General features: G+C 41.3%; 1 protein-coding gene across 4 annotated transcripts in view; it reads right to left on the bottom strand.

The window, feature by feature from the left end:
* CACNB4 (calcium voltage-gated channel auxiliary subunit beta 4) overlaps positions 1–26,271 on the bottom strand; it is a 70,600-nt gene that overhangs the window by 32,115 nt on the left and 12,214 nt on the right. For all 4 annotated transcript variants that reach the window (XR_004549549.1, XR_004549548.1, XM_034061744.1 and 1 more), the window contains exons 2-3: positions 3,142–3,261; positions 2,702–2,824 (exon numbers count right to left, since the gene is read on the bottom strand). Coding sequence is in view for 2 of the 4 variants with exons in the window: in XM_034061744.1 (XP_033917635.1) it covers positions 2,702–2,824; positions 3,142–3,261 (243 nt within the window). In the remaining 2 variants the exon portion in view is untranslated. The remainder of the gene's footprint in view (positions 1–2,701; positions 2,825–3,141; positions 3,262–26,271) is intronic.

Genomic DNA, 26,271 nt, shown 5'->3' with positions numbered 1-26,271 from the left:
TCTTGCAGAAACATATAAATATCATATCCTAGTTGTCAAAGATACAATAGTCTCTGAAACATACAGACCCTCAGCATCTTTGAAAAATAAATTAGCCTTTTTATTAACCCATACATACACACCAGTACTACATATATAGCTAAGGGAAACGCAGTCCTTATATCCTCATTTTGAAAACCTGTCCTCTTTATATAGCTGTTATTTATGCAAGATGTTCCATTATTTTGGCACTTCAACTTTTAAAGTCCCTATTCTTCATGCTATTATGACCCCAATTCAGAAAATGTTAGTAAGCAAAACTTAATTTTAAGTATGTAGCTTCTGCTTAAGTTGACAAACTACTTGCATTCTTTAAAACAGACAAATACTTCCATATGTAGCATTCTGCTGCTGTAAATCAGAGAAATCCATTGGATTTCTGTATCCATCTGCAAATTAGATGGATTTAAACCACTGCAAAAGCTGAGTTCCATGAGCACTACCCATTTTGTTTTGGTTCTAAATGTACAGCTTGAACATGGGAATCTTTTTTCCATTAGCAGGTCATGCACCTCTGGGTGATGCCTCTAGACATGACATCAGAACCAGTGTTATGCTGAGAGTATCTGAACAATACAAATTATAACAATGCAGCAAGGAACACAGGGCTATTTGTGTTAGGTCATTACCTCCCATATGTTATTCTTCACATTCAGTATGTGGGAGGACTACAGCTTGTTCCTATCTGTTGCCATGCCCATGATTTCTTCTGCATTGTCAATTATTGTTGCCACTTCATCTTTCAGTAAGCACATAATATATAGTCTTGTAGGAGACAGATGAGACATATAGGACACATTCTCAATACAGCAAATCATTGGTTACTGCTGATGTTTCATCCTGTCAACAGGGTGATGTTACTTCTTACCTAGTTTACTATTATTCTAAAATCTGGTACCATGCTTGTTCTAGTCCAAGCAAGCCTGCCAGATCATCAAAAAACAATTCCTGCAAACCCTTTTTCCATGCAGCTAGACTCCAGCATGGGATTTTTTCCTGAAATTCCTGAAATCCTACTGAGTTACAGCCACAGCTTCAGGCAAGCTGAAGGTTTCAGTATTAACAAAAAAACTGTGCTAAACCCTTAGCAGAGCTGACAAATACCAGTAAGCCATATGGCTTACAGTTTAGTGGCAATGAGATCCTGGCTATTTAGATCTTGGGAGAAACCTCACAGAATGCCAAGACATGGACTTTCAACACTGCTCTGGAAAAATGTTCAGGGCAGCATGGTAAGAGCTTAGTACATTAAATTCAGTCACTGGCCTGAAAATAAAGGTAGCTACATCCTAGGTAAACCAAGATCAAACACTAGTTTTGATGGTGATGCACAGAGTTATATGAACACTGGGCAATGGAGGCTAGAAAGACAGTATTTAGGCAGGGTACATTTCTGGTGTGGGTGGAAAAACATTGGGGAAGGTAGCTGAGAATGTGATCTGAGTGCTGTAATGGATGCAGCTGACTGCATTCAACTTTGAGTGCTAGCAAAGGACCTTTTCCTGATGGGAAGCAGATTATAAAGTGGTGTACATCAAGGGAGTTCAGGTGTGGTGCTAGGCAGAACAGAACACTTTCTTGGGGAAACAGGAAGGGCTGTTCTGCATGCAGCAACAGGCAGGTTCAGATTCAGAGCTCCAGTTCCCCAGCAGGGGTTTAAGCATCATTCCACACAAATAGAAACATGTCAAAGAAACAAAAAAGTCCAAATCGAATTTCCATCTCTTTACAGCAAATTGAGAAAATGGACCTGTCCCTCCTGTGTCCTTCTCAGGAAGAAAGAATTTAAAGCAATGCCCCTGTTCTATCACCAATATCCGCCTCTAGAGGTGCAGAAGCACTTGTTTTCCTCCTAAACGCGCTCAGTCTAAGGGGGATCAGTGCTCTGAAGTGATGACTGACACATATTCAAAGAAAGAGAGAAATGAGTACTCAACACCCTAAAACAAACTCAGAATGCAGGGATGAAAAATGTTCTTGCAAGCTGCAAGCCTATGTACAAATCTACAAAACAACAGGAGTTTATGCAAGTTCAGAGGCCTCCCTTCAGGTTAAGAGTTGCAGAAAATATGCTCAACACGAAAGAAAATGTATTTTTCTCTACCAAGGCCATACTCAGGGCTCATTTATTCCCATTCCTTTTCCCTTACTTTTCTATCTGTCCTCTTCAATATTTTGTTTTCTTACTGTATTATTCTAAGTCTTAATTCCTCCCATACAAGCCCAACCTGTGCTTTATGAAGACCTGGTGTAACCTGGTGCTACTCCACTTTTCTGATCGATAGAATCCCTTTCCATTTATGCAATTTATGATCCATCAAAATTTTCATTTGATGAAAAGAATCTGAATCTACCCTGTTGAAGGGTGTTTAAAATATAACAAGATGTCACCTCCTTCCTGTGACATGAAAATCCAACAACTCAGTAACATCAAGCATTAACAAAGTGCAAGATAATCACACCAGGGTGCTGGAACTCCAAATAGGCTGAAGCACCACCATCACTAATCAGACAGATGTGCTGTGCTCTCCTGCCTCCACTCAGCTCTTGACTCTCTTATTAATCTGGTATGGTTCAGCCCCAACTGTTTAAATTGTAGTACAGTTCTTGGCATGTGAAAAGATTCCCTTTCACATTCCCTTTTACTAGTTCTTGGTTTTACCTCTTTAATGTGTAGGAAGTCCTTGGCATCAAAAGAGATGGCAGTGCTGGGGACAGGAACATCTTCATCCAGAGCTCCACAGTAACTCACGTTAGTCTTAACAGCAAATGCTACTGGTTTGGACTACAAACAGAAACAGACATCACAAACAGTGGAAACTTCTGAATCAAGAATTTTATCAAATCACCAAAAACCTAGAAAAGGACACTTCCCAAATACATCAAAATTCAGACCTAATAATTTCACACATGCCAGCAGAGTTCAGCTTGAAAATATTTACACTGTATACCCCAAACATCTTGTCTGCAGATAACTTGACTCAGTTGCCAAACTGTTTCCAAAGACAGCACCTCATTATAAACCAACAGTGTGAATTTTAACACTAGGCAAAAGATAAATGCCATGTAACTTAGTTATTACTGAAGCTGAAAAGAACACACCTTTGCCCTTTCAAGTTGTATAGCTGCTTGCTGTTCTCTTTCTTGGCGGATTGCTTCCCTATCTTCTTCCAAAGAGACATCAGAGTCTGAAGGTCTGCTTGTGTATGAATCTGCTGAGCCCTGAAATTAAATTCATGTCACTAAGAAAACATATGTTAGAAATTGGAGCCCCCTCCCCAATCAGATTCATATATAATACTTCTAAAATATTTATTTAATTTCTTTGAGTGGGTTTTACAGAAAAAAAAAAAAAGAAATCTGCAGAACCTAGCAGAGAAGTAACCTGGCTTTACTGATCAGGTGCACTAAGCCAAAGACAAAAATCTCAAGGAAAACATCTTTCAAAGCACTTCTTCACCTTCTTACTGACACAGTGAAATATAGCTCAGTTGTAAGCAGTGTCCACAAATCTTTATACTATTTAAATCCTGTTTGACAACTGCAGACTGAAGATTGTCAAGGGCTAGGTCACATCAAATATAATTAAGGTGTTACAAAGCTTGGTTAGAATCACTCCTCCCTTTAGATACAATGCCACTGTGTCTGTACTCCCTTCCCTGCTGCAGCTGCCACTCACATAAAGCTTTGTTCTGTGCTTCAAGAGGGAAAAAGTGGCAAAAGTTGCTTTATCAAAAGCTACTCAACAGGCAACAGAAGAACTATACAGTGATACAAAATGAAAACAACACATACAAGCAGCAGCAGAATGTAACCACCTATAAAGGAGGAAGTAAGGTACTGCCACAGTTAATACTGTTTTTTGTCTGGGATATTCTTCAGGATGCCTGGCAACATCTGAAGTATGCAGTGGCTCCTCTCTTCTTTTTATAAACTAACCTGACTTCAGCATCCTACACAGCCAATATTTATGTTTGTGTGGAGACAAGTGAAATAGATAAGGGAATGTTTACTCCTGATGCACCTGAAATACCAATCCTCTTTTCTCCAACACCTCAGACACGCACTTGACCCAGAGCCTAGCTTTCAAGGAGCACCACTGATGGAGGCGTGTATGACTGGGCATTCACACAAAAGGTGAAGTAAATTTTTACTATAGAAGAAAATTCCTACAAAGACCCAAAATCCTGAAGTCCAGATCTAATTTTCCACTCAAGGTTAATACTGAGTGGGAATCTGTGTCCATTATTGAGCCACTTTCAAAGCAAATGGAATTTTTTGCTGAATTAATTAATATGCCTGGCTAGTGACTGATGACCTTTGCTTAAGCCAGACTCCAGCCTCACAGAATCCTGTTCTGTTCAAGACATCATCTTACTAATTAATGCTTAGGTCGTTAGTCTGCTCCCAGCACAGGAGAGGCCTGCGTTTCACCCTCCCGAGCCCAATGCTCTGCACTGACTGCAGGTGACGTGCAGCAATCACACACTCCCCAGGTTCCACACCCTGGCTGTTAGCTGGGCTGGTAATGGCTGCTAGACAAGTCAGTATATAAAGAGCTGCATACAGTTTGCACTGCAGCCTAACTTTTCAACCTACATATTTTGTATGTCCTAGGAACAAAAACCACACAAAACCACCATCATAAAAAAAAAAAAAAGCTTCAAAAGAATCAGGATAACGCAGAGCTGCAGAAGGACCCAGCCCCAGTACTGTACTCAGCAGGAGGAATACACGGCAATGTCTGACCACTGCTAAGACACACTATTTCTGGTTTTAAATAAGGGAAAGGAGGAATGTGCTGGACTATATATGCTGTGTTGTATTATATAACCAGTGTAACAATTTCTAAGTCACCACTTTCCTAGAAAAAAAAGGAAGGCATAAAAATAATAAAAAATTATTATTTATATTACTACCTAGACATAATAAATATGTACCAATATATTTATATCCCTACAGAGCTCCAAAATCTGTTACTCTATACATGTTAGTGTGAGGTGTCCCTGCCCATGACAGGGGGGTTGGAACTAGATGATCTTAAGGTCCTTTCCCACCCTACGATTCTACGTTCCAAGAGCATGTTCCGTTTTATGGCAAGATGTCTTTTAAACTTTTTTTTTCCTTACATCTTGCAGCACAGGGACACATATTCTAAGTAATTACCACAGAAGTCAATATTCTTATTCTCCATGTAAAATAACATATTCTTAAATATTGATGTGAATACATATCCATTAGAAGACTTCTGGCACTGAACCACTGATGAGCAGATGCTCTCTTTTTGTGACATACTTGTAATTTGGCTGTAAGCATGGTCCTGTCACTAGGCAGGGTGGATTTCCTCTATGGCAAGAACACGATTCACCTCACACACAGCTTTGATTTTAACAGACCCAACAAATTCCTTCCCAGGACAGCTGACCACCCTGCACCCCACACCCCAAGTTGAGCTGCAAAGGACAGAGCGCCTATCAGCATTCAGGCATCTGCAGGCACACACGTTTGAAACCTGAGCTGGAACAGATCTAACATCAACAGGCTGAAAACCAGCATTAGCTGCTGGCAACAGCACAACTTTTTCTAGCTTGGAAGCTAGACATGCTGCTCTTCCTTCTGCTTCCTTTGGGATGTAGCAGAGACCAGGGAACTCACCAGCCACAGAACTTGGCTAGGCATGCACCAAAGACACTTCTCCTGCTGTGCAGTGGCGGCCAGTTATTCCTCTCTTTAATCTTACCTTGGTGATAAGATTAAAACTTCAGCTTCCAAATGCATCATCAGCAGGGGCATAAGAGTATTCCTTCCCTGGTCAAAAGCAAGAGTGCAAAGCATGCCAACCCATCACACCTCGGCAAAATGAGTAGCAGGAGACCTCCTGCCTAGTCTATGTTCCAAACTGCATCTCTGTTCAGCAACTGAAGGGAAAGTCTATCAGTGAGAGGCTGAATTTAGATGGTTAAATATTACAGTCCTAAAATTATAGCACATCCTCCATTCCAGAGCCTGCACTGTTCAAAATCGGGGGGGAGGAGAAAGGGGGAAAGAAAAAGAGAGAAGAAAAAAAAAAAATCAGCAGAAACCCCCCCGAAACAACCCAGAGCAGGGGTTGCAAAGACAGACCAACTATCTGATAGAGAGCAGCTTCTCATGTATTGTCCACTAAACGCTTTGAAGAATGTTTTATAGTTGCTGAACATCACGTTTTTTACTTACAGACAGCAAAGCTTCTATGGCAGCAGAAAGGAAAAAGGGAAAGCAATCACACTCTCCAAATAACAAATCAAAAGGCATAATAATAAATAGAAATAATATACTGCAATAGGAATGGGGTTCTTTCCAAGATTTTAGTCCCACCTGGCATAATACACTGCAACAGGAATGCACCCCACCCTGGCATGCCTGAAGCCTGAGATGAAGCCACTACTTCTGTCACCGAGAGTAGGAGACACTGTTCTTTACCCATGTGCACCCTCACCATGTCATTTCTCCCTTAGTTTTCTGTGTACTGAAAGGTGTATGAGAACAAGGCACAGAACACACCACTGACAGGACTGATATCTGAATCACTGATATCCTTCAGATATCAGCATCACACACGTAGGTGGACTGCAAAAATCATCTGTATGGGGAAACAGCGAACAAGAAGTTCACAGGCTCATATCTATGTATTTATTCAAGTCCTCTGGATATGATTCAGTGTAGCTTTCTAAGGGAATTTAATAGAAATAGATACCTATACTGGATGCACAGTTTCCCATACTGGCCTTTAGTGGTTTATGTTTGAGCACTGACTTATTTAATGTTGTCAGAACAAAGTAGTCTTAACCAAAGTAGCTGATACTGCAAGGCTACCCCAGGCTGCTCTTCAATGCTAATCACTGCCTGTATGCCAAATGATATGGAATGGTATAATCACATCCGCATGATCCCTTCTCTTGCAAGTTATGCCAAACAGCAAGTGGCTTATCTGAAAGATGCAGCCCCAGGACTGTGACTCACATGACGCTGAGCTGCAGCATCACACTAAAAACAAGGCACAATTCCGCAAATAGCAGCAAGACGGACAGAAAAAGCAGTCCAAGGTAAGCAACTAAACCTGGCATTCTGTAACGTACCATCAGCAGGGGCCAAGGAATACCAGTGTCCACATTCAGTCAGAGCAGAAGACCAAGCAAGACGAAGGCTTACTTCTCTCAGCTCAGTCACTGCCCTGCACCAAACAAGACAGCACAGTTCAACCAGGTACACACACTTACCCAGCACGGCCTCTCACCAACTTCCCAGTCACCTTTCAGGCTTTTGGTAGCACCACCCCTCATTTCTGCACCCTGCATTCACCAGCCAAGCTGCTTCTGTGGTTAACACCGGACTCTTGGCAGCAGTGACTTCTACTCACAAACCGGGACTCAGAAGCTGATTAAGGATTCCAGAAACTACTATAACACAAGCAGTGCATAAAGCAAAAATAACCCTTGTCATCCTCAGAAGTTCAGCTTTTGATTATTTTTTAAAACCATGAACAGACAAAAGCACCACTTCTTGTGCTTGATTTTTGGTTCTGTTTACAATTTTTGATTGAAGATCAGAATATTAACAGCAATATTGTGCAACAGGCCAATATGAACACTCTTGCCTGTACAGCACCAAGTGCAGTGAAGTTCTGGATTGACAGCTCATTACTTGTTAAAACTGCAATAGATGCGATGATACTAAACACTTTGATGCATCCATGCTCCTGTTACAGCTGGAGAAGGATAACTGACTGCCTCATCACACAACGAAAACCAGATTATGTTAGAGGTCTTCAGGAAGAGACAGGAGAAGAAAGAAGAAAGAAGGCATTCACCATCTTTTTCTGTATACCAAAACTATATAAAAAAGACACTTTAATTTCTTTATTTTCACACTGCTTAGGGCAGCAAACTGATCATTTGGGGCATATTGCATGTGTCCACAGTTTCACTTTGCACATAATATTCAAGGACCAATTATCACAGAAACTGTTACCCAGCCTCAACCTCACAAACCCTGAGAGACAGGAATTTTGTGAAGTGGGAGCATATGAAATGACTTCAAGTGCACACCAGACCTGACAATCTGAAGGAAAAAGGCTTTGGTAGATAATTGTATTATTCAAGGCAATGAAAGATTTATTTCACAGCCTTTTTACTTTTCTTCTTTACTTGCCTTATGTGAATTAATTTTACCTGCAATTTATTATTTATTTTCCCCCTTATTCATTTTCCTCTCTCATAAATTAGTACAATTCAGCTTTGATAAAAACATTGAAAAGTGAAGCAATCTCAAAAATTCTAGGGGAAAAGGGTAAAGCAGAAAGCACAGTGGGTCTATTTATTCAGCACCTAGAAAATAATGGCAAATCATCAGTCTCGGTTGCTCACTGACTGGTCTGAACACTTGAGACTGATGAAAGATAGGTGCTGAGATGGCTGGATGACTGGAAAGGATAACAGAAAATTCCTAGTTTTCATGGTGTTCCTATGCCCCAGCCTGCTTAGGGAAGAAAAGTTCATATATGTGTCACCTTCCCGGACACTACAAACAGCTGCCAGACAGGTCCAGTCTTCCTGCTTGCTGGAGAAAAGAGCAGAAGAAAATAGCAACTCTTAACTGTTATGGTTTCAGAAATGGCAAGAAAATAAGGACTTCAGCGAGGTTGCAAATAATTTTGTTTTCCAACTGCCATAAATATACAGATCTGAATTGCTCTCTATCCAGCCATAACTTGTAATGCTCTGTCATGCAGCTTGTGCAATTAAAGCATCAATCCATTAGGAGCTCCAATAAGCCAGATGACACACAGTCTCTTTTGAAAAGATTTACGGTTCTGCAGAGTCCATCATAACCCAGAAAGCATTTCTGAAAACATACCCTGCTCAGAGAAAAAAGCCCCTGCCTTATCCATTAAGCAAGAGAACAGGCAGCACTGTCTAACTGCAGGCATCCTTCTGCAGAAGGACTAGCTAAAGGCATTCTGAGTGCAGCTCTCTATCTGGGAGTAACCAGACATTGAGCACACATGGCAATCCACTATGCTTAATCAAGCATATATGGCACTGAAGAGGAAAGCCCTCGTATCTGTGTTCGTATGCACATGTTGTTTTCAAGCTGAGAACATGGAAAATGTCTTTGCAATAATAGAGAGTGCACTTTGAAAATCTGCAACACTTGAAAATGACCAAGTATCAGGACTGGCAGCACACCTCCAGGCAGCCAATTATTATGGATGGTTTGCTAGAGTGTAATACCAGAGCTATAAACAGCATGAAACACTTTGGGAGAAAAAAAGACCCCTTCTGTCCCACTCTGTCCATCTCTCCTCTTGTGTCTTCTCATCTTAGTTCCTTCCCGTAACAGGAATCCTACTTGGTACATTCAAGCTTCCCTACAGTTTTTTTAGATACTCAAGGCAGTTTCACCTGCAAGACCCCAAAATTCCTAAAGATCCTGTCCTGATGCTGAACTCAGAGGTGACACAGCAGACCAAACAGTTGAACTGAGGTTGCTCCAATCTTTTAAAGTGGTCAGGACCTCCACTAAAAACTTCCTAGCAAACACTGGCGTGTGAGCACACATACAGCACAATGGAGGTTTAAGAGAGCAATATTGTGCAAAACAAGATTGCTCATCATTGTTTAGCTATTTTATACTGAAAAACAAACAAACATGGCCTTGTAAAGCACAACATGACTTTCTCCTACATACTGTTTCTTGCACTCAGCCTGCCTTGTCACATTCCTGTCTCTGCGAGGCTGGGGACAGCTAGCAAAATCCCGACTGAGGGCTAGTGCACAGACATCCTGCTGCACGGGAAGCCTGCAGCTTATGTAACAATTAGTAAAAGAAAAAATTACATTTACAGATGGATATACAGATACAGAAACTCATCTTCCATCGCAATTTGTTACACACTGATTGTGCTGCATGATGTTGACACCGTATGGCAGAATCAGAACTGCATAGGCTGGGAGAACTGCAGGCTCCTACCTAGCCCAATGAAGAGAGACAATAGAGTGGATCTGGCTTTCTGCAATGGTTCTGCGGCTGTTTGTTTGTTTTGTTTGGGTTTTTTTTTTAATGAACTACATTATCAAGAACCAAAGCATCAAAAGTAGACTTCTGGGTGCAATCTTGATGTGTTCTTTAATATCCAGTTCATTCAAATGTGCTTTTATAAAGCTGGGCAATGTAACTTGCAGATCTCTACCTCCAATTCCCACAAAAGCAGACAAGTACCACATTTAGGACTGGAGCTGTTACAGTACTGCCAAGAAACAGTCAACTTGCATACAGAGAAGATGAAATTTCATTTATTGGCTAAGAAGTGGAATCATGGAGAGACTGTATTCAAGACTATCATGGGGCTTTAAGTTTTATGATCTTTGCTTTGCAAGCATCAGAATGCATTTCTTCCCACTTAAGAGAGCCATCCATGATTAAGTGTGCGCTTCATGGCCTGTGGCTCCTCAAGCTCCCAAAACCTCTGACTCAAGAGCTGCACATGAAATAGGGTGCTCCAGAAAGGGGCTGGCAGTTTGTTGGGGTGGCACATGGTTATCCCTTACATCCTGGCTACTACCAGACACTGCTGATTTTCCAAGAAAGTCAGTCTTAGGCTGAAACATAGAAAACAGCAAGGTAACCTTTGCTCTCAGACCAAACCATATTCCAACCACCACCAGGCATGATTACTTAGTTTACCTGAGCAGTAAGAGAGGAAAAAGTTCATTCCAAACATGCACTGTTTTTTGTTCTTGCTGCAGTTAGTAAATCTCATGATAATAACTATCTGCATGAGCACTATATCCAACAGTATCTGTCAAAAAAGCAGGCAGGAAACATTCTTCCTGCCTCATAGATGAAATCCCAAGATTCCATCCTCCTAAACCAGCACAGAAACCTGAGATCTCAAAAACCCTGGTGCAGATCACTCTGTGCTGAACTCACTGTTCATGGTGAAAGAGGTCAAAGATCAGTCCAGAACAACATAGACCTTGTGCAAGCCAGGAGTGGTGATCCCTGCCTGTCCACAGACCTCTCTTACCCACAGCAATTACCCACACAGCCAAAACCCATTGCTAGAAACCATGTCTTGTCCACAAGAGTAATGCTTTTTATATGACAGAAATTGCTAGCTATTATTCAAAGTATGTATTTAAGACAGAATTATTTAAGTTACATTGTGACATGGGGCTTTCTGAAATTGGCATGTATGCACATGAAAATGATCACAGAATCATAGAACAATTTAGGTTGGAAGAGACCTTTAAGATCACCTAGTTATAGCTCCCCTGGAACAATCAGGGACACCTTCCACTAGACCAGATTGTTCAAAGCCCTGTCCAGCCTGGCCTTGAGTACTTCAGGGATGGGGCAGTCACAGCTTCTCTGGGCAACCTGCGCCAGTGGCTCACCATCCCCACAGTAAAGAACTTCTTCCTAAAGTCTAATCTAAATCTCCCATCTATTTTTAAAGCCATTACCCTTTGTCCTATGACCACATGTGTCTGCAAAAAGCCCCTCTCCAGCTTTCCTGCAACCCCCATTATTACTGGAAGGATGCTCTAAGGTCTTCTCAGCTTCCAGAGCAGCATATGCGGGTCAGTATAACACCATAAGAGAGGTGGCTCTTTTTGTTTGCCATACACTACAAGGTTTAAGCAACTCAAAATTTGTTTATTGTTACTATTACTATTATTAGATTATTTTCATTTATTGATTTGTCACTTCTTTTCCATTGCAGTTATTGCTCTATGAATTCATTCACTTTAAAAAGAATAACTCCCTGTGTAATCATTTACACTCCCATCTTCAATAATGAGTAAAGATGGCCTGCTCAGACTTCAGCATTACTTGGGATATCAGCACTGCTCAGAAACAAAAGATACAGCTTAAGGTCTATTTCACTCCAGACCATAGTTCATCCCTAGCTGGGGCTGAGGTCTGTTCACTGTGGAAGTAGCCAAAAAACTAGTAGCCACCTGGAAAAGGAAGACTGGTTTAATTAGCAGGAAGGTTACATTAGCCCATCCTCTACCCTTCCCTTCACACAAGATGTATGCTTCAAGAACTAGAGCCTCAACTTGAAAAAAGACCAAATGTCCTCAGTCCTCTGCAACTTTCAGCAAGAATTGAGGTCAATGCACATCTCACATGGAGGCTATATGCCACCTCAACGAGTTCCCAGAATCCCGACAAAGTTCTTGACAAAACAAAGAAGAACAAATAGGCATAGTGATGGCTGCAGGGCCATATGCTGCCATATACCACGTGCATTCACGGAATGATGCTCTTACTTCTTTTTTTAACAGAAAACCTATTCCTTGACGATGCAGTTCTCTCTATAAACCCTGTATAAACCATCTCACTGGTCCATGTGCATCGTGCAGTCCCTCTGCACAAGATGAGCCTCTATGCAAGCTAGAGATAGCATCTCTATTGCTCCCACTGCCTGAAAATGTAGATTTAACTCACAGAGGTTACTACAAAATTATGCTATAAAGACAGTCATTATGGAGTATAAGTACTAACATATTTTTAAATGAAAACAGGAACCAAAACTTGTGCACTTTAAAACACCCCACGTTTTAAGTAACCATGACCACTACTGCTGACCACAGTTGGTGCTCACCTGGTCTCAGCACTCAGGGAGGGCAGCTAAATTTAATTAGTGGGCAGGTGATGTAATTAAGAGGCAAATACAAAACAGTGGGTATCTGTTCATTTGGCATGAAAACATTACTGTGCTGCAATCAAAGTCAGGGCCAGGAAGATCTGCATGTGCCATAAAAACCTCAGTAAAACACTGTAGAGAGGTCCTATCCTAAACACTGGAGTGAGACTTCAGTGGGAGCTGCAAGCAGGAGGAGCAACTCTTTGCACTAATGATACCAAAGGGATTATTCCCACATGTAAAGTCTCTGCAGAATGAGGTGCAAAGGTTAACTGGAAGCACAGGCCCAGTTTTGCCTTTAATATCCTCTAGAATTATTACTATCCCCCTAGAACTGCAGAATCTGTTACAGCTATTGTAATGTTAAATAACAAGGTCCAATAGAGCTACAGCAAATCATTTTAGTGGGATTTTTCCACAAATTCACATCTAAGAGACAATGTGAATGTGCCACTGAAAGTCCAAACAGGACAAGGTTCCATTCCCAGCCAAATCATTTTCTTGCTGAATAACTGACATACACGAGCCAGCTGCATAACCGCTGCATTGAGTTGTGATTTCAGAATTAAATGCTCAGTAATTATTTCCTGCTATATGTTTGGTAAATTTATTTAGGACAACTCATTAGGTGTCTCATCAATTCAGAAATTCCTAGGTAGTTAGAGCACATTTTTTCTTCGTGAATACTAATTATTAGAAAATAGGGCAATTGTTCTAACACCTATTTTCATCATCTCTTTTCTTCCTGAGTTTAAAATACTGCAGTCATCTCCTTTCTCAAACTGCCTTCAGTTCAACACAGATTGTGTTTTTACATCAAAGAGATTTGTTTTAAAAAGAAATTACTAATAACATACACATTTACTGCCAAAATACTGCATTTTTTCTGTAATGTTCAAATGAACATGCAAGACATAAGGTTTTGCCCAACATGCATTACAGGTATGCATTCACCCAGTGTTACACATGTAAAAAGGTCTATAGTTTAAAGATCTATGCAGAATAAAAAAGAAGCCTGAGATAGTGGCCAGTGAATACATTAGTTCTTCTGAACTTTTCCTTCTCACATTTTGACAGATGTAATTTCTTCTGTTATAAATCATCATAAGCTCAAATGTTATTTTGCCTTTCCAGAACCTCAAATGCTAACTGGTCAAGAGAAAGCTTAGATGTTTTTGTAGCAAAAAAGACAGGATAAATTACTTGAAGTACGAAGATGGACAAATTATTTTGCTAGTTAGTCCATCACTGTCTCTATTCTCTTGAGCATAAAAATGTGTTTACACATTAGTAGTAAGCTGTTAAATGTATCGTGGCACTGCTCAAAGTGCACCAGCTATCTCACCTCTACTGGTGACAACTACATAAAACAGCAGAAAGTACCAAAGTTACCCAGTCCCCTTCACAATAACCATTCACAGAATCACGTAACAGTTTGGGTTGAAGGGACCTTAAAGCTCCTCCAGTTTCAACCTCCTGCCACAGGAAGGGACACCTTCCATTAGACCAGGTTTCTCAAAGCTCCATCCAACACTTCCAGCAATGGGGCAGCCACAGCTTTCCTGGACAGCCTGTGCCAGTGCCTCAACATCACCACAGTGAAAAACTTATTCCTTACATCTAATCTGTATTTCCCCTCTGTCAGTTTAAAGCCATTCCCCCCTTCTATCCTTACAGGCACTTGTAAAAAGGTCCTCTCTGGATTTCTTGTTGGTTCTTGGAAGACTGCTCTAAGGTCTCCCCAGAGCCTTCTCTTCTCCAGGCTGAACAATCCCAGCTCTCTCAACCTGTCTTCATAGGAGAGGTGCTCCAGTTCTTAGCTGCTTTATCATTTTCACCTGTTACTCAGCAAAGAAATGAAGAACACACCCACATCCATCCTTTTACTCAGCAAAGCACATCAGTTTCTTTCAATTTCTGCCCTGTAACCTAAATCCCTGCCAAGCACCTGCACAAGGATTTGGGTGAGTTGTGTCTCATCACACATTGATGGGCATTTGATGGGAGTGACAATCTCTCCTGGGAAGCAGCAGTAAGTCCTGGTACAAGTTCCTCCTGCTACAGCCACTTGCTAACCATGATTAAATCTCAGCTCAAGGGCAAAGTCTGACAGGGTCTCCCTTGGCACTAAGCCTTGGAGCATGCTGTCCCAAAGAAAGAAACAAGGATTGTCTCTGTCGCATCTCTAACCTGAAATCTTTGCAAAAGGAGGCTGTCAGAATTTGCAACGTGTCTGCCTATAGTATTCACAGTAGACCTGGACAGTGACAGACATGAATATCTGCTCATCCTTTGTCTATCCCTCCCTCCAAGTTACTACTTTTATTTTGGAGTTTTCTCCCCCTCCAAGAAAGAATTTAAATTCAGATTTTCCCACACAAGGTAACACCCAAAGCATTTTTTCTGGAGTTCCAAGCTAAGTGAAAGGTGAGGATCACAGTCAGATAGATGGCTACAGGCTCAGACTGTTCTCCAAAAATGTGTCCAAACCATGAAATTTGAACAATACACAAACTTTTGAAACTATTTATTTTTTTCAGCCATAAAGGAGCAAAGATCTGTCTGGGAATGCTCTGCTCTGTGCTTTATTTCAATTGCTTGTAGTTAGACTGGTGATTGAATCAATCACTGAACACCTCTAATCTGAATTTTGCTTCAAAATGTGCAGCTGGTCCCTCTTTACCATGAAAGCTATTCAGAAGACCCAGGAGAGAAAAAAGGTGCGTTTTTCAGTGATAAAAGGCGCCAAACTAAAGCTGCAACAGTATAGAGATACTGCTTCATTTTTTCTAATTACTTTGGCTCTTGAAAGTATTAAATGATCTTTCCAAGTCTCTACAGAAGCTACTACTATTGGTCTTTATGACACCTGATAATAACACACTAGGTAATCAAATTGCACCTGTAATTCTAAATGAGCTCTCCTGGAAAGATGATGCTCTGCATCTGTCCCCAGTAACAACTTAGGAAGTCAAGAATGTTCCACAGTGTTCAGAAAAAATAAAGACAAATATTGCCCCCAAACTGAACTTAATCATGCTGCCAACTACACAAGCATCTGTGTTTACCATATGTGGTCTACCACAACGTTTCCTCAGACATACAGCATAAAGTCTTCAGCCAGGAAGTCCTGAAATAATACTGTGTGTTTCTAAGTCATTCCCTAAGTCCCCAGTCTCTCCCCCTGCCTCTCTGCATTACTCACTCCAAGTGCAGTATCCTAGAGCAGAAAGACATGCAGGGCACAGAAGCAGCAGGTCTTAAAATATGCCTGGAGCTTTCCTACGCTGGCTGTGATGAAGTGTTCTTGCTGAAATGGGTGGACCACTGTGGGGTATTTTTTAAATCACACCTACATTTAGTTCCTTTTTACAGCAACATGGACATTTAACTTGGCCATCTGGAAGAGGATTAGCTCCCATCTTTCCTCTGATTTCTCTCTGTTCAAGTTAGAATCATAGTTCATCCCCATTTCTCTTTTGTCTTCATCTAGTTTAGCTTTTTCTCTTCCTGATGCACTTGTATCACCACATTGCCTTTGTGAAAACTGGGCTGCCCTGTGCCAAGTGGTTCCTGCTCGCATCCTGTCCTGGAACTTCTCTCAGATAAGACTGATTTTACCTTTGAAAAAAGGTCACCATTGGGGTTTTGGCACTTCTAAAAATCAGCATTTATTCTTTTGCAGTACTGAAAATGAGTATCTTATTGTTGTCATGGGTTTAGGACTATTTGTGAAGTAATGCACAGGAAACATCACACCAAAATCACACCGTGGGACTTCAAAGTGGAAGGAATCATCTGGTGATAAGGCCACCATTTGCCTGCTTTGGGTTGTTTTTTTTTTATGACGGCAAAAGTTGCCAACAGGCCACTAACAACATTTCTGTAGCAAGGATCTCTAGAGATCATCACTACTGATTTGGCTCTGCAGGGCTTTTGTAATATTTTAGTCTTTGAAACTTTATAAAAAGCCCACAGGGAAGTAACAAGAAAACATACAACTGCTTTAAAAATACTTCACACTAGCCTCTTCTGCCTGAATAAAGTAGCACAAATTTTTGCAGAAGAACACAAGGGCAGCCACACCAACTGTCTGACACAGGGGCCATTAAGAGGACATTCCTTTCAGTGTTCTTGTTGAAGAGTTTTTTCTTTTGCTTTCCTCCATCCTTCTTGGATGCCCCATCCTGAGCAGTGTTCAAGGCCAGGCTGGACAGGGCTTTGAGCAACCTGGTCCAGTGGAAAGTGTCCCTGCCCATGGCAGGAGCCTTGGAACTAGATGGTCCTTAAGGTCCCTCCATCCTAAACCACTCTGATTCTATGACTGAAGGACATATATATGCAATGGGATGAGAGACTTCCCGCCAGGGCCAGAACAAGTGGGTGTTTTTAAAGTAACACAGTTGTTATTACCTACCTTACATATGCCAAGATAGATAAAAATTCAGTTTAAGTAGAGAAACAGGCATGTGGAACATTTAAACATAGTATTTCAGCTGATTCCTTTAGAAAAGAAAAAATTAAGAGCTCATATGTAACAGGTAAGTTTATTTTCCTGGAGGACTGACTGTTCAGCAGCACATGGACCTCTGATATTCATTCTTTTCAGTGTGTGCTGTGACCCCTGCTTTCTATTTCAGTTTACCTGCATAAGAGACCTAAGTTTAGTAAACAGGAACTGAGCGCGTAAGTTCATGGCACAGAAACAAACTAGGCAGGGTGAGCCAGATTGCTGCTGTTTTCTAACTGCTGCTCTCTCAATATGGTTTGCATGGAAGAGACTCACAGAATTAAGTTGCCAAGTGGCTGAGAGGCAACAACCAGAGCAAGGACCCTCGCCACCAACTCCCTCCTTGTCATCTCTTTTGCACAACACATTTATGCTGACTAAGCATTATCGGAAAAGGTAAGAAGTGTCAAATGCAGGATCTCAGCAATTCCCGTCCCATTCATCAGCTAAAATGATTTTTCTCGACATTACAAAAAACAGTACATCTCTCCTTGGGTTGCAAAGACACGGACGAGACTTCAGTCCCCAAAGCAGGCATGCTCAAGATAATAATCTTCAAAGTATCACAAATGTGAGGAAAGAAATGGAATTTTCCTCAAGACCTCATTGGCAAGAAGATCCTAGCCACCTGTCTGTTTTTGCTGCATGCTTTCCTAATTCAAACAGTTAAATTAAAGCACATGTATCTTTTTAAAGACTTTTATGATTACAGTGTCCCAATTTTCTTCTAGCATGGCGTCACCACTTCCCACACCATCAGATTTTATACAACCAAAATAACCCAGAATATTTTCTCCTTATTTTTTAAACAGAAGTGGTTTAGAACATGCTGAACTGTCTCACAATTTGTCCCAGAGCTGATTTGGTAAAACCCCACACAAACCAACGGTGCTCAAGCAGATGGCTGGTTGGCTTTGCAATTTACCCACTACTTGTAAGACACAAGCAAGTCCTGCAGGTCTGTGGAGTTCCAGGTATTCCAGCTCTGTACCAGGCCCTCCATCTCACAGCAGTCAAATCCCAGATAGCACATGCTTTGTAATCCTTTACTGAAGAAACCTGGTGGGCAGCCAAACTCCATTTATGACATAGAGGACTGAAGGTCTCTGCTGTGACAAGCTATATTTAGGTGGTAATGACTTCCTCTGAAGTCATCCATCCACTTTGCTTTTGCCTACCTCTCACAGGTTTCACTAAGGGTCTCACCAGAGCACAAAAAACCCAAACAGACTTACATCTTCAATACAATTATAGGAAAATTACTTTGTTTAAAATATTCACGCTGTGTACTGAACAGGAAAGAATTGTGACATGCTGTTATGGTATTGCTGAAATGAATTTCATGCTGCTTAATTTAAGCCAAGCAACTGATAGGGTTTGGGCTGAGGTTTAGTATGTTTGTTGTACTGTGTTTTTAATTAGCTTCTTCCTTCCAAAAGCTTCCAAACTTGGAAGCTTAAAAACAGCTTTAAACACCAATAAATGAGGTTTACAAACACAGCATTTTACTTGTATTTGCTTTTTACATTTTCCATTCTTTTTTTTTTCTTTTCTCATTTTTTTTCTTCTCAGGGAACCATCTTTCAGCTCCTATGAATTTTCTTGCAACAAGGACCAAATTCTGAAATCACACAACTGCTGAACTCACAATAAGCTATTATGTATTGCTAGAAATATCTCAGGCAGAAAAAGCCTCAATTTCCTAAACCTATGCACTCTGTAAATAGCAGCTTCTTTCCCCAAACCCTTGCAATCTAAAAACTCTACATGCTAAGAGCAAAATACAAGTGAAAGGGCATCTTGCTATGACCTACTGAGGTAATATCCGAGTGACACTTCATAGAACTTAATTGCTATAATCAATCCAGGATTCCACAGAATTTCTAGGACCTTGGGGTTGTTACAATCGGTACTTCGCTGCCCACTGGCTATATGGGACTTCACAGGGATAGCGCTGAAATTCCAGTGTGGCCAGTTACAGCTACTCTGGCTTATTCCTGCAGCCCCACGAGCACTGCTGAGTACCTGGAGCACAGGTACTCTAAATAAACTAGGGTTTTTTTTATCACTACTACATGAAATGTGGAAAAAAATCCCCACCAATAGTATCTGTTGAGTGTTACCACATCTGTTCTGATTTGAATATTAGCTCCCATGTTGAAAACACACCAGTGGTACTTGCTATTGTCACGTATTCTCTGGTGCTTTGTGAAGAAGGAGCAACTGAAACAGAGGCAAACAAACAAACAACAGTTTATTTGGGGGAGATTAGAAGCAGGTACAAATACCAAAGATTTGGTATTTGGGATGCCACTGGCTACTCTATATATTCACTGTTAGGACAATTGAGAAGGTACTAGTTGTGCTAGGCAGAAATGCAAATCCAGGAAGAGGGAACAGCCAAAACCTAAGGCTACCTCTAAACTCCAGACACTGTAAATATTTTTTGCAGTACATAGCGTGGTGTGAAGATATCTTCCCCAAATTTTTATGTTACCATGAGCTTATGACAACCTGTTTCAATTTTGCAGAGGCCAAAAGAATTTGACAAGTTTAGAAAGTTAAAAATTAGAAACTCTAAGGCAGAATCTTGGTTTTGTTTTGTTTTTTTTTTAGTAACTGCCTCCAGTATTATCTCAAAATGGGTCCTTAATTAAATGGCTTAAGAAAAACAATAGTGTAATATTCCTTCTTACTAGCATGCAATAAACATTCAAATCAAGACAAAATCCTTTAGGAATTACTATCATACCCACAACCTCTTTGATTTGGCAAAAGCAATAACTGATAAAGACTCTTGCAATTTCTTTCTGTGCAAAAAGCTCATTCTCCATCAAAACTGTCACATGCATCAGTAACACCAATCAGAAGAAAACAAGGCAACTTTAAGCACCTGGATATTGTTCTTTGCTGAATGACAGAGAAAAAAAGCCTTGTGAGGAGTAGAATCTGCCAAAAGCTTGAGAAGATTTAAACCCATTATTTTTGGTCTAAAACTTTTGCCATTATTTTGGGATATTCTAGAAGAGGTACATCCACTAAAAAAAAAACCCTGTCACTGCTGTCAAGGGTTCAGCTCATGTGCTGTAAGTCTGCCCTGAAATATAACCAAAAAGGCAGGGAATGGGTATGATGCTACAGTGAAGTCAACACTGGTCAAAGGTACGGAAAAACATCCAGCAGAAAGAAGAAAAGCATTCAAAACCCATCAACTAGAATATGAAAGTCCGAAGTAAGGCACTAAAGACAGAAGATGGTTGCTTCCTCACAACCACCTTTACATTGATATTACACCCATTCAGTCCCTGTTGGGTAGGTAAGCATCTCACTGAAGTCAAATGCAAAACCATTCGTTGCAGTACTTCCAAAGAGAAAGATGATGTTAAGGATGTAAACCAAAAGCCAGTCAGCTGAAGGTTAGGCACATCCCAAATTTTTTTTTTTCTGCCCTGGGCTAAACAAGGCAAAACCCCTAGAATTCAATTCTTGTGTAGATAAACTCATGCTGGACAGACAAGCCCTCAACTTACACTGCAGCTGTTATAATAAAATATTTCAATGTCATGATGTTGATCTAAACATATATATAAACAATACCCATATTTAACTCCTATAACAGATGAGATGTGGGGATGGACATACGCTCAGGCAATAACTTACAAATGCATTCACAGCACCCCTTGCAGGAGACCCATCATCCTCCATTTCCATCCTCCAGAATAGTTCACTGCAAGTCCAAGTGCCCTGTGCTACTGGCAGTAAGGAAAGGCTTGTATAATATCATTCCAGCATCAACTAGATGTTTTGTATTTCATTCTTTATGTGCATTTGTTGAGAGTTTTCCATGCCAGGAGCTTGTTCCCTGGAAGCTATAGGGTTGAACACTCTTCTGGTATCAGGTTTGAGTTTAGTCACAGTGGCTGCTGTGTACATCCTACTTTGCACAGCACAAAACCTGCAGGAGATTTTAATTACTAAAGAGTTCTCCTCCGGTCCATTTTGTAAATCCTCTTGTGTCCCACTAGCTTCATGCAGAGGGCACAGCACTGCTGTACATTGTTGTTAACCCAGCACTTCTTCCTGCACCCAGCATCACTCTCACCAGCCTGGCAGCAGGTGGGAAGGCTGCAGAGACAGCAAGCAGTGTGGAGGAGGAGGAAGGAGGCCTCACAATGTGCTCCAGCAACCTCTTCTAACCTGCATAGAACTGATGAGCCCTCCGAGGAGCATAAACAGTCCTCCCTGACAAAGGGACAAGCCAACATAGCCTGTCTCTGGAGAATCACGACCTGGCAGGAACTGGGGGTGGCAGAGGCTGCTTATGCCCCTGTTCTCCCGCAGCCTTACAGAAGCACAAGCGCAAAGCATAGCACAGTCACCCCAGTCCCAGCTGCTGCAGGCTGTACTTTCATGTCTACATAGAGGAGCTGAGCACTTCCACATGGAGTATCCACACTCACCATCCATCCCTAAGGAAAGATTTCTACCCAGCTCTACCAGCAATGAAGACTGAAAATGCCCTCTCCTTCACATACCTCTTTCTCCAGAAACAGCCCTGGGAGTTCTGGGCTCCTCTTAAGTTCCTGCTCCACTGCCTACCTTCTCAGGGCATGCTATGGGCAAGGAACTGTGTAGTAAGCACACTGTCATCACAGGCACAGCCAGGACACAAGCTGTTTCCTGGCATTTCTAACTGTATCGCTCTTCAGTTGCAGTCCTGCTGCCCTAACATGGCCCCTTCTGCATCTCTATACAGCAGCTCTTTAATGTCAGTCTCAAAGTTGGAAAAGAGCTGTGCAAGCAACACTAGTGAAATATGAATAAATTACCAAATTAGTAAGAGATACCAGATATGTGAGAGGGAAAAATGTACTGAGCTTTAGGGAGGAGGAACTCCTCTTCCTCCCCAGGCAGCGACCCATGGAGTGCTGCTCATGCAGCTTGGCCACCTCCCTCCCATCTATCTCACAGGAGGACTGGTAACAGCAGCTGCTGGAAGAGAGAAAGAGAGGAGCTTGTTCCTCCTGGCAGCCAGAGCAGAACCTCTCCCAGCACGCTCTGTGCAGCAGCACCGCTGCAATTCAGAGCAAAGGCAGAGAGGGACTGACTTGCTCTAGAAGAATGCAGCGAAATAAAATTAACACAAAAAGCCTCAACCAACTAAACAGCTGAAATGCCTCTGGGATCTCTAGAGACTGCAGTACATACCAGGCAGTCAGCCACTTGGGAAACCACTTCACTGACTTCAGTCCTGACATGGTTTGATGGGGCAAAAGCTGGTGGTGGCAAAAGCTAATCTTCAGATGCTGGAAAGCAGCTTTTTAGCTTTTTGGGTTTTTTCTTTTAAATAATGCAGCAACTGCAGTTAAGTTAAGAGGCAATACAGCCAAAGGGAGGAACTGTTTAATGGCTGCAAGAAACAAGCACAAATGCAGACTTCTAAGCTATGCATGCCTGAAATACATTAGTCTAGCTCCACTGAAACCTGGGCTCTCAGTCTGGTGTCATCCCTCAGTTCAGTTCTGGCCCAAAATTCCAGAGTTAATGAGCATATGTAATTCCTATTATGCCAGATAGGTTTGGAAATGCTCAGCAAAACCAGCCTGAAAAACAGCCTGTGATGACTTCGGACAGTGCTCTTCACAGATCAGTTTTCAGCAAAACAACACTGCAGTGTTTCTACTTATTTACATCATTGTTGTTTTCTGATTATACAGACTAGGATTTCTTATCCTGTAAGAGAGCAAAGCATCAAGAAAAAACTACAGCTGGAGTTTACTAATTTTGTTGTTGTTGTTGAGGAATATAAAATATTCACATTTTCAGAATAATTCTATTCTGATGCTAAATAGATCTCAGTTATCTTTTGTATATTAAATTCTTGCTTATGAAGAAAGACACAAAATACCTATGTAGAGTTAAGTTCCTCTGCATATATCTTCCCACTTAGCAGCTACCACTTGCATGCAGAGAACCCAAATAAGAAATCTTACAAACAGAAACTTCCTTCTGCAGAGAACAAGAAGTCTATGAAAGTATGACGTTTTTGTGTGTTATATCTTAGAGACAGATTTTAGGACTGAGCATATTACATATTAAAATGACTGTCACAATTATCCGTTAGATGACTCTGATCATGACTGTAGATATCATGACTGTAACTTTAAATTTAGTCAACTCTGGGGACACACTTGGCCTGATGTAGTCAAATATCCAAGACGTTACAGTCTTAAAACACATGAAATCAATGCCCGAGGATCAAACTGAGTATTTTCAACCTGGAACTGTACACACAAGGAAATCTTTGCTGTAATAATCTTTTCCTAGACCACTCTCAACTAGTAACATATTCAACAATGCTCTCATACTGAAACTGTTTTCTTCAGTGGTATGCAAACTTTTTCCCTGTCTCCCAAATATATAGTGTGCAGTCACTGGGAGGCATAACGCCTCTTTTATGAACCACAGCGCTCTACATGTGATGTACACTGAAATATATGTACCTTCGAAGCTGTCAATAGAACACTTCTCCCACGCTGGTAGGTTTTATCTGTAGAGTACATACAGCACCAGCCACAACTTCCCCTTCTCAAAAAAATAAAAACAAACCAGGACTGAAAAAAGGGAGGCTCAGAAGGCTCAAGAAAAATAACCCCAAACCCATCAAGGATGTGTTTGAACAGAGAGACCAAAGTAACAGGGAAATTGCTCTCAAGGGGAAGGGGGCAGCGTTTCATCATTCAAAACCCTGTGTACAAATTCATAGCACCACAGAATCCCAGAACTTGTTTAACTTCCTGAGGTTCACACCAGCCCACTTCTGAAGCCTGTCAGGGTCCCTCTGGATGGCATCCCTTCCCTCCAGTGCGTTATCAGCAAACTCACTGAGGGTGCACTCGATCCCACTGCCCTGCACAACATAAACCTATGGAGTAACTGAATGAGCTGAGGGGTTAGTATGCAACAACTCTTCTTCAGTAGTAAGATGGAAAGGTTTTACAGTGAAATGGAAAGGTGCAAATACAAAAATTTATAATAAAATTTAGAATAAATCTAAGCCAACAGAAAGGAGACATTCATATGTCATATATTCAGAACAAAGTAGCAGAGCTAAAAATTGAACAAGGTTCTTAAATATTATAACAGATAAAACATCTTCAGCATAGGTGTAACAAGTGGCAACATAAGCACTAGAAATGACATTCAATGGCAAGTTTCAAAGCCTAAGTCAACTTCTTGATTCCACTCAACAAAGAAACTTCTAAGTATCCACCACCACTCTATGAATTTTATGTGTAACAGGAAATACTCTAGCCTGCGACTCTTCCTTTTACACTCCCACTCATACTGTATGTTTACATACAGTAAACTTTATTTATTAAAGGGAAATATTACTTAATGCATTCCTGAGATTTATTCACTCTACGGTGCAAGACAACAGCTATTCAACAACATAGTTGTAGGAACCTCATTGTAGCAATGAACTTCCTAACACTACTCCTCAGGACAGAAGTGAAAAATAAGACAACTGTAATCTGCATGAAAAAACATAAAGAAGCAAAGTATAATCCATTTCATTCAGATGCTTTTCCATCTGTCGATATCCTCTTCATTTTCTAGTAAGTGGTCAAAAAAAGGTGCAAAGTTCCAATATGCCTTTTTCATGGTGTACAAAAAGGTCTTGAGAACATTTTAACTAGAACAAGCACTGCAATGCGGATAAAGGTACATCTCATACCTTATCAGAAACCTTGCAAACAAATACACTTTGAAATAATCTTGCCCACTCTTTTTTGAATAAACACTTCAGCAAGTACACTTGATTTATAACTTTGTGTCAGTAAGCTAATTCTGCTTAAAGAACTACTGAGATGGGAGACTGCCATCATCCCAGACCCACCAGGAGTTACACAGGTAAAACAACATCAGGATCACTTTCTTGCAGTTCCAGTTCAATTCCCTTGTCTCTTCATGCTCCATTATGATGGAACAAAGCAGTGATAGGAATTTCTCCCCCAAAATAAAAAAATAAATAAAATTCTGGGATGAACAATTTGTCAAGACATCTGGAGGGTAAAGAAACTACCACACAGTGGGCTCCTTTGGCGCTGACCTACAGCAGCTAGTGTTTGCTTGCTTCTGGCTAGGTCAGACTGTCTTTCATTAGCCCAGAAGGTAGTCCTGGCTAGGAACACATCATGTCCCAGCTCCAAATCTTGGCAGTCTTCGACTGGAAATCCTGAAATACTGTAGAGTCATAGAGTGACAGCATGGGTGCCATTCAGCTGGACAAAAGAGAGATCACCACTTGTAAGCAAACTTACTCATTCTGGTATTCAAACATGAAAACTGGGATGGAGAGGCCTTTTTCCCCAGGGCATATGTGAAGATGAGCATCCCCATTCTCAAAGGCTGAACTGGAACACCATAGGAGAGGGTCTGACCCTCCATGTATAAGTCCCAGTGCTAGACTCGACAGAGCAGCTGACACCTCACCAAGGTGAGGCAAGTGCATGCACAGCAGCACTCACAGGTTTCTGTTCATCAGCAGGGAGAGTGCATCAGGAGGTAGCTGGAAGCAGAACAATTTATTCTAGGTGCAGCACTAGCATTTAAATCAAACCCGATGCTGCAGACCATGCTCATGCTGGTAGCTTGGTTGTGTTCCCACACTGGACAAACCTGTCATGAATCTACCTTGAGCCAACAGCAAGGACCGCCTTGGTGCAATCGCAGCCTCCTGAATCACAGGTACTTCCTTTTCTAGCTTGGTGTCACGTGGAGAGGCATTTCTGTGGTATCTGTCATCCCTGGAGTGCAGCAGGTTTACTCATGAGCGTTCATGATGCCATTCGGACAGTGCCTTCAGTGCTAGGAGCTCATGCAGAAGCAGCCTTTGCTGACACAGACAGGGCTACCTGCCACTGGATTTTTTTCCTTGGTGATGTTTTCTCTGCATTAGTCATAACTGAAACTTCTCTGCCCAAGAATGATGCTGGGGCTTGTTTTGTCAGAACCTGATGAG

This window comes from Melopsittacus undulatus, chromosome 4 (genome assembly GCF_012275295.1).
Source record: "Melopsittacus undulatus isolate bMelUnd1 chromosome 4, bMelUnd1.mat.Z, whole genome shotgun sequence".
Taxonomy (NCBI): Eukaryota; Metazoa; Chordata; class Aves; order Psittaciformes; family Psittaculidae; genus Melopsittacus; species Melopsittacus undulatus.
The sequence above is the reverse complement of the archived record's forward strand: the minus strand, read 5'-3'. Positions and strand labels throughout refer to the sequence as shown.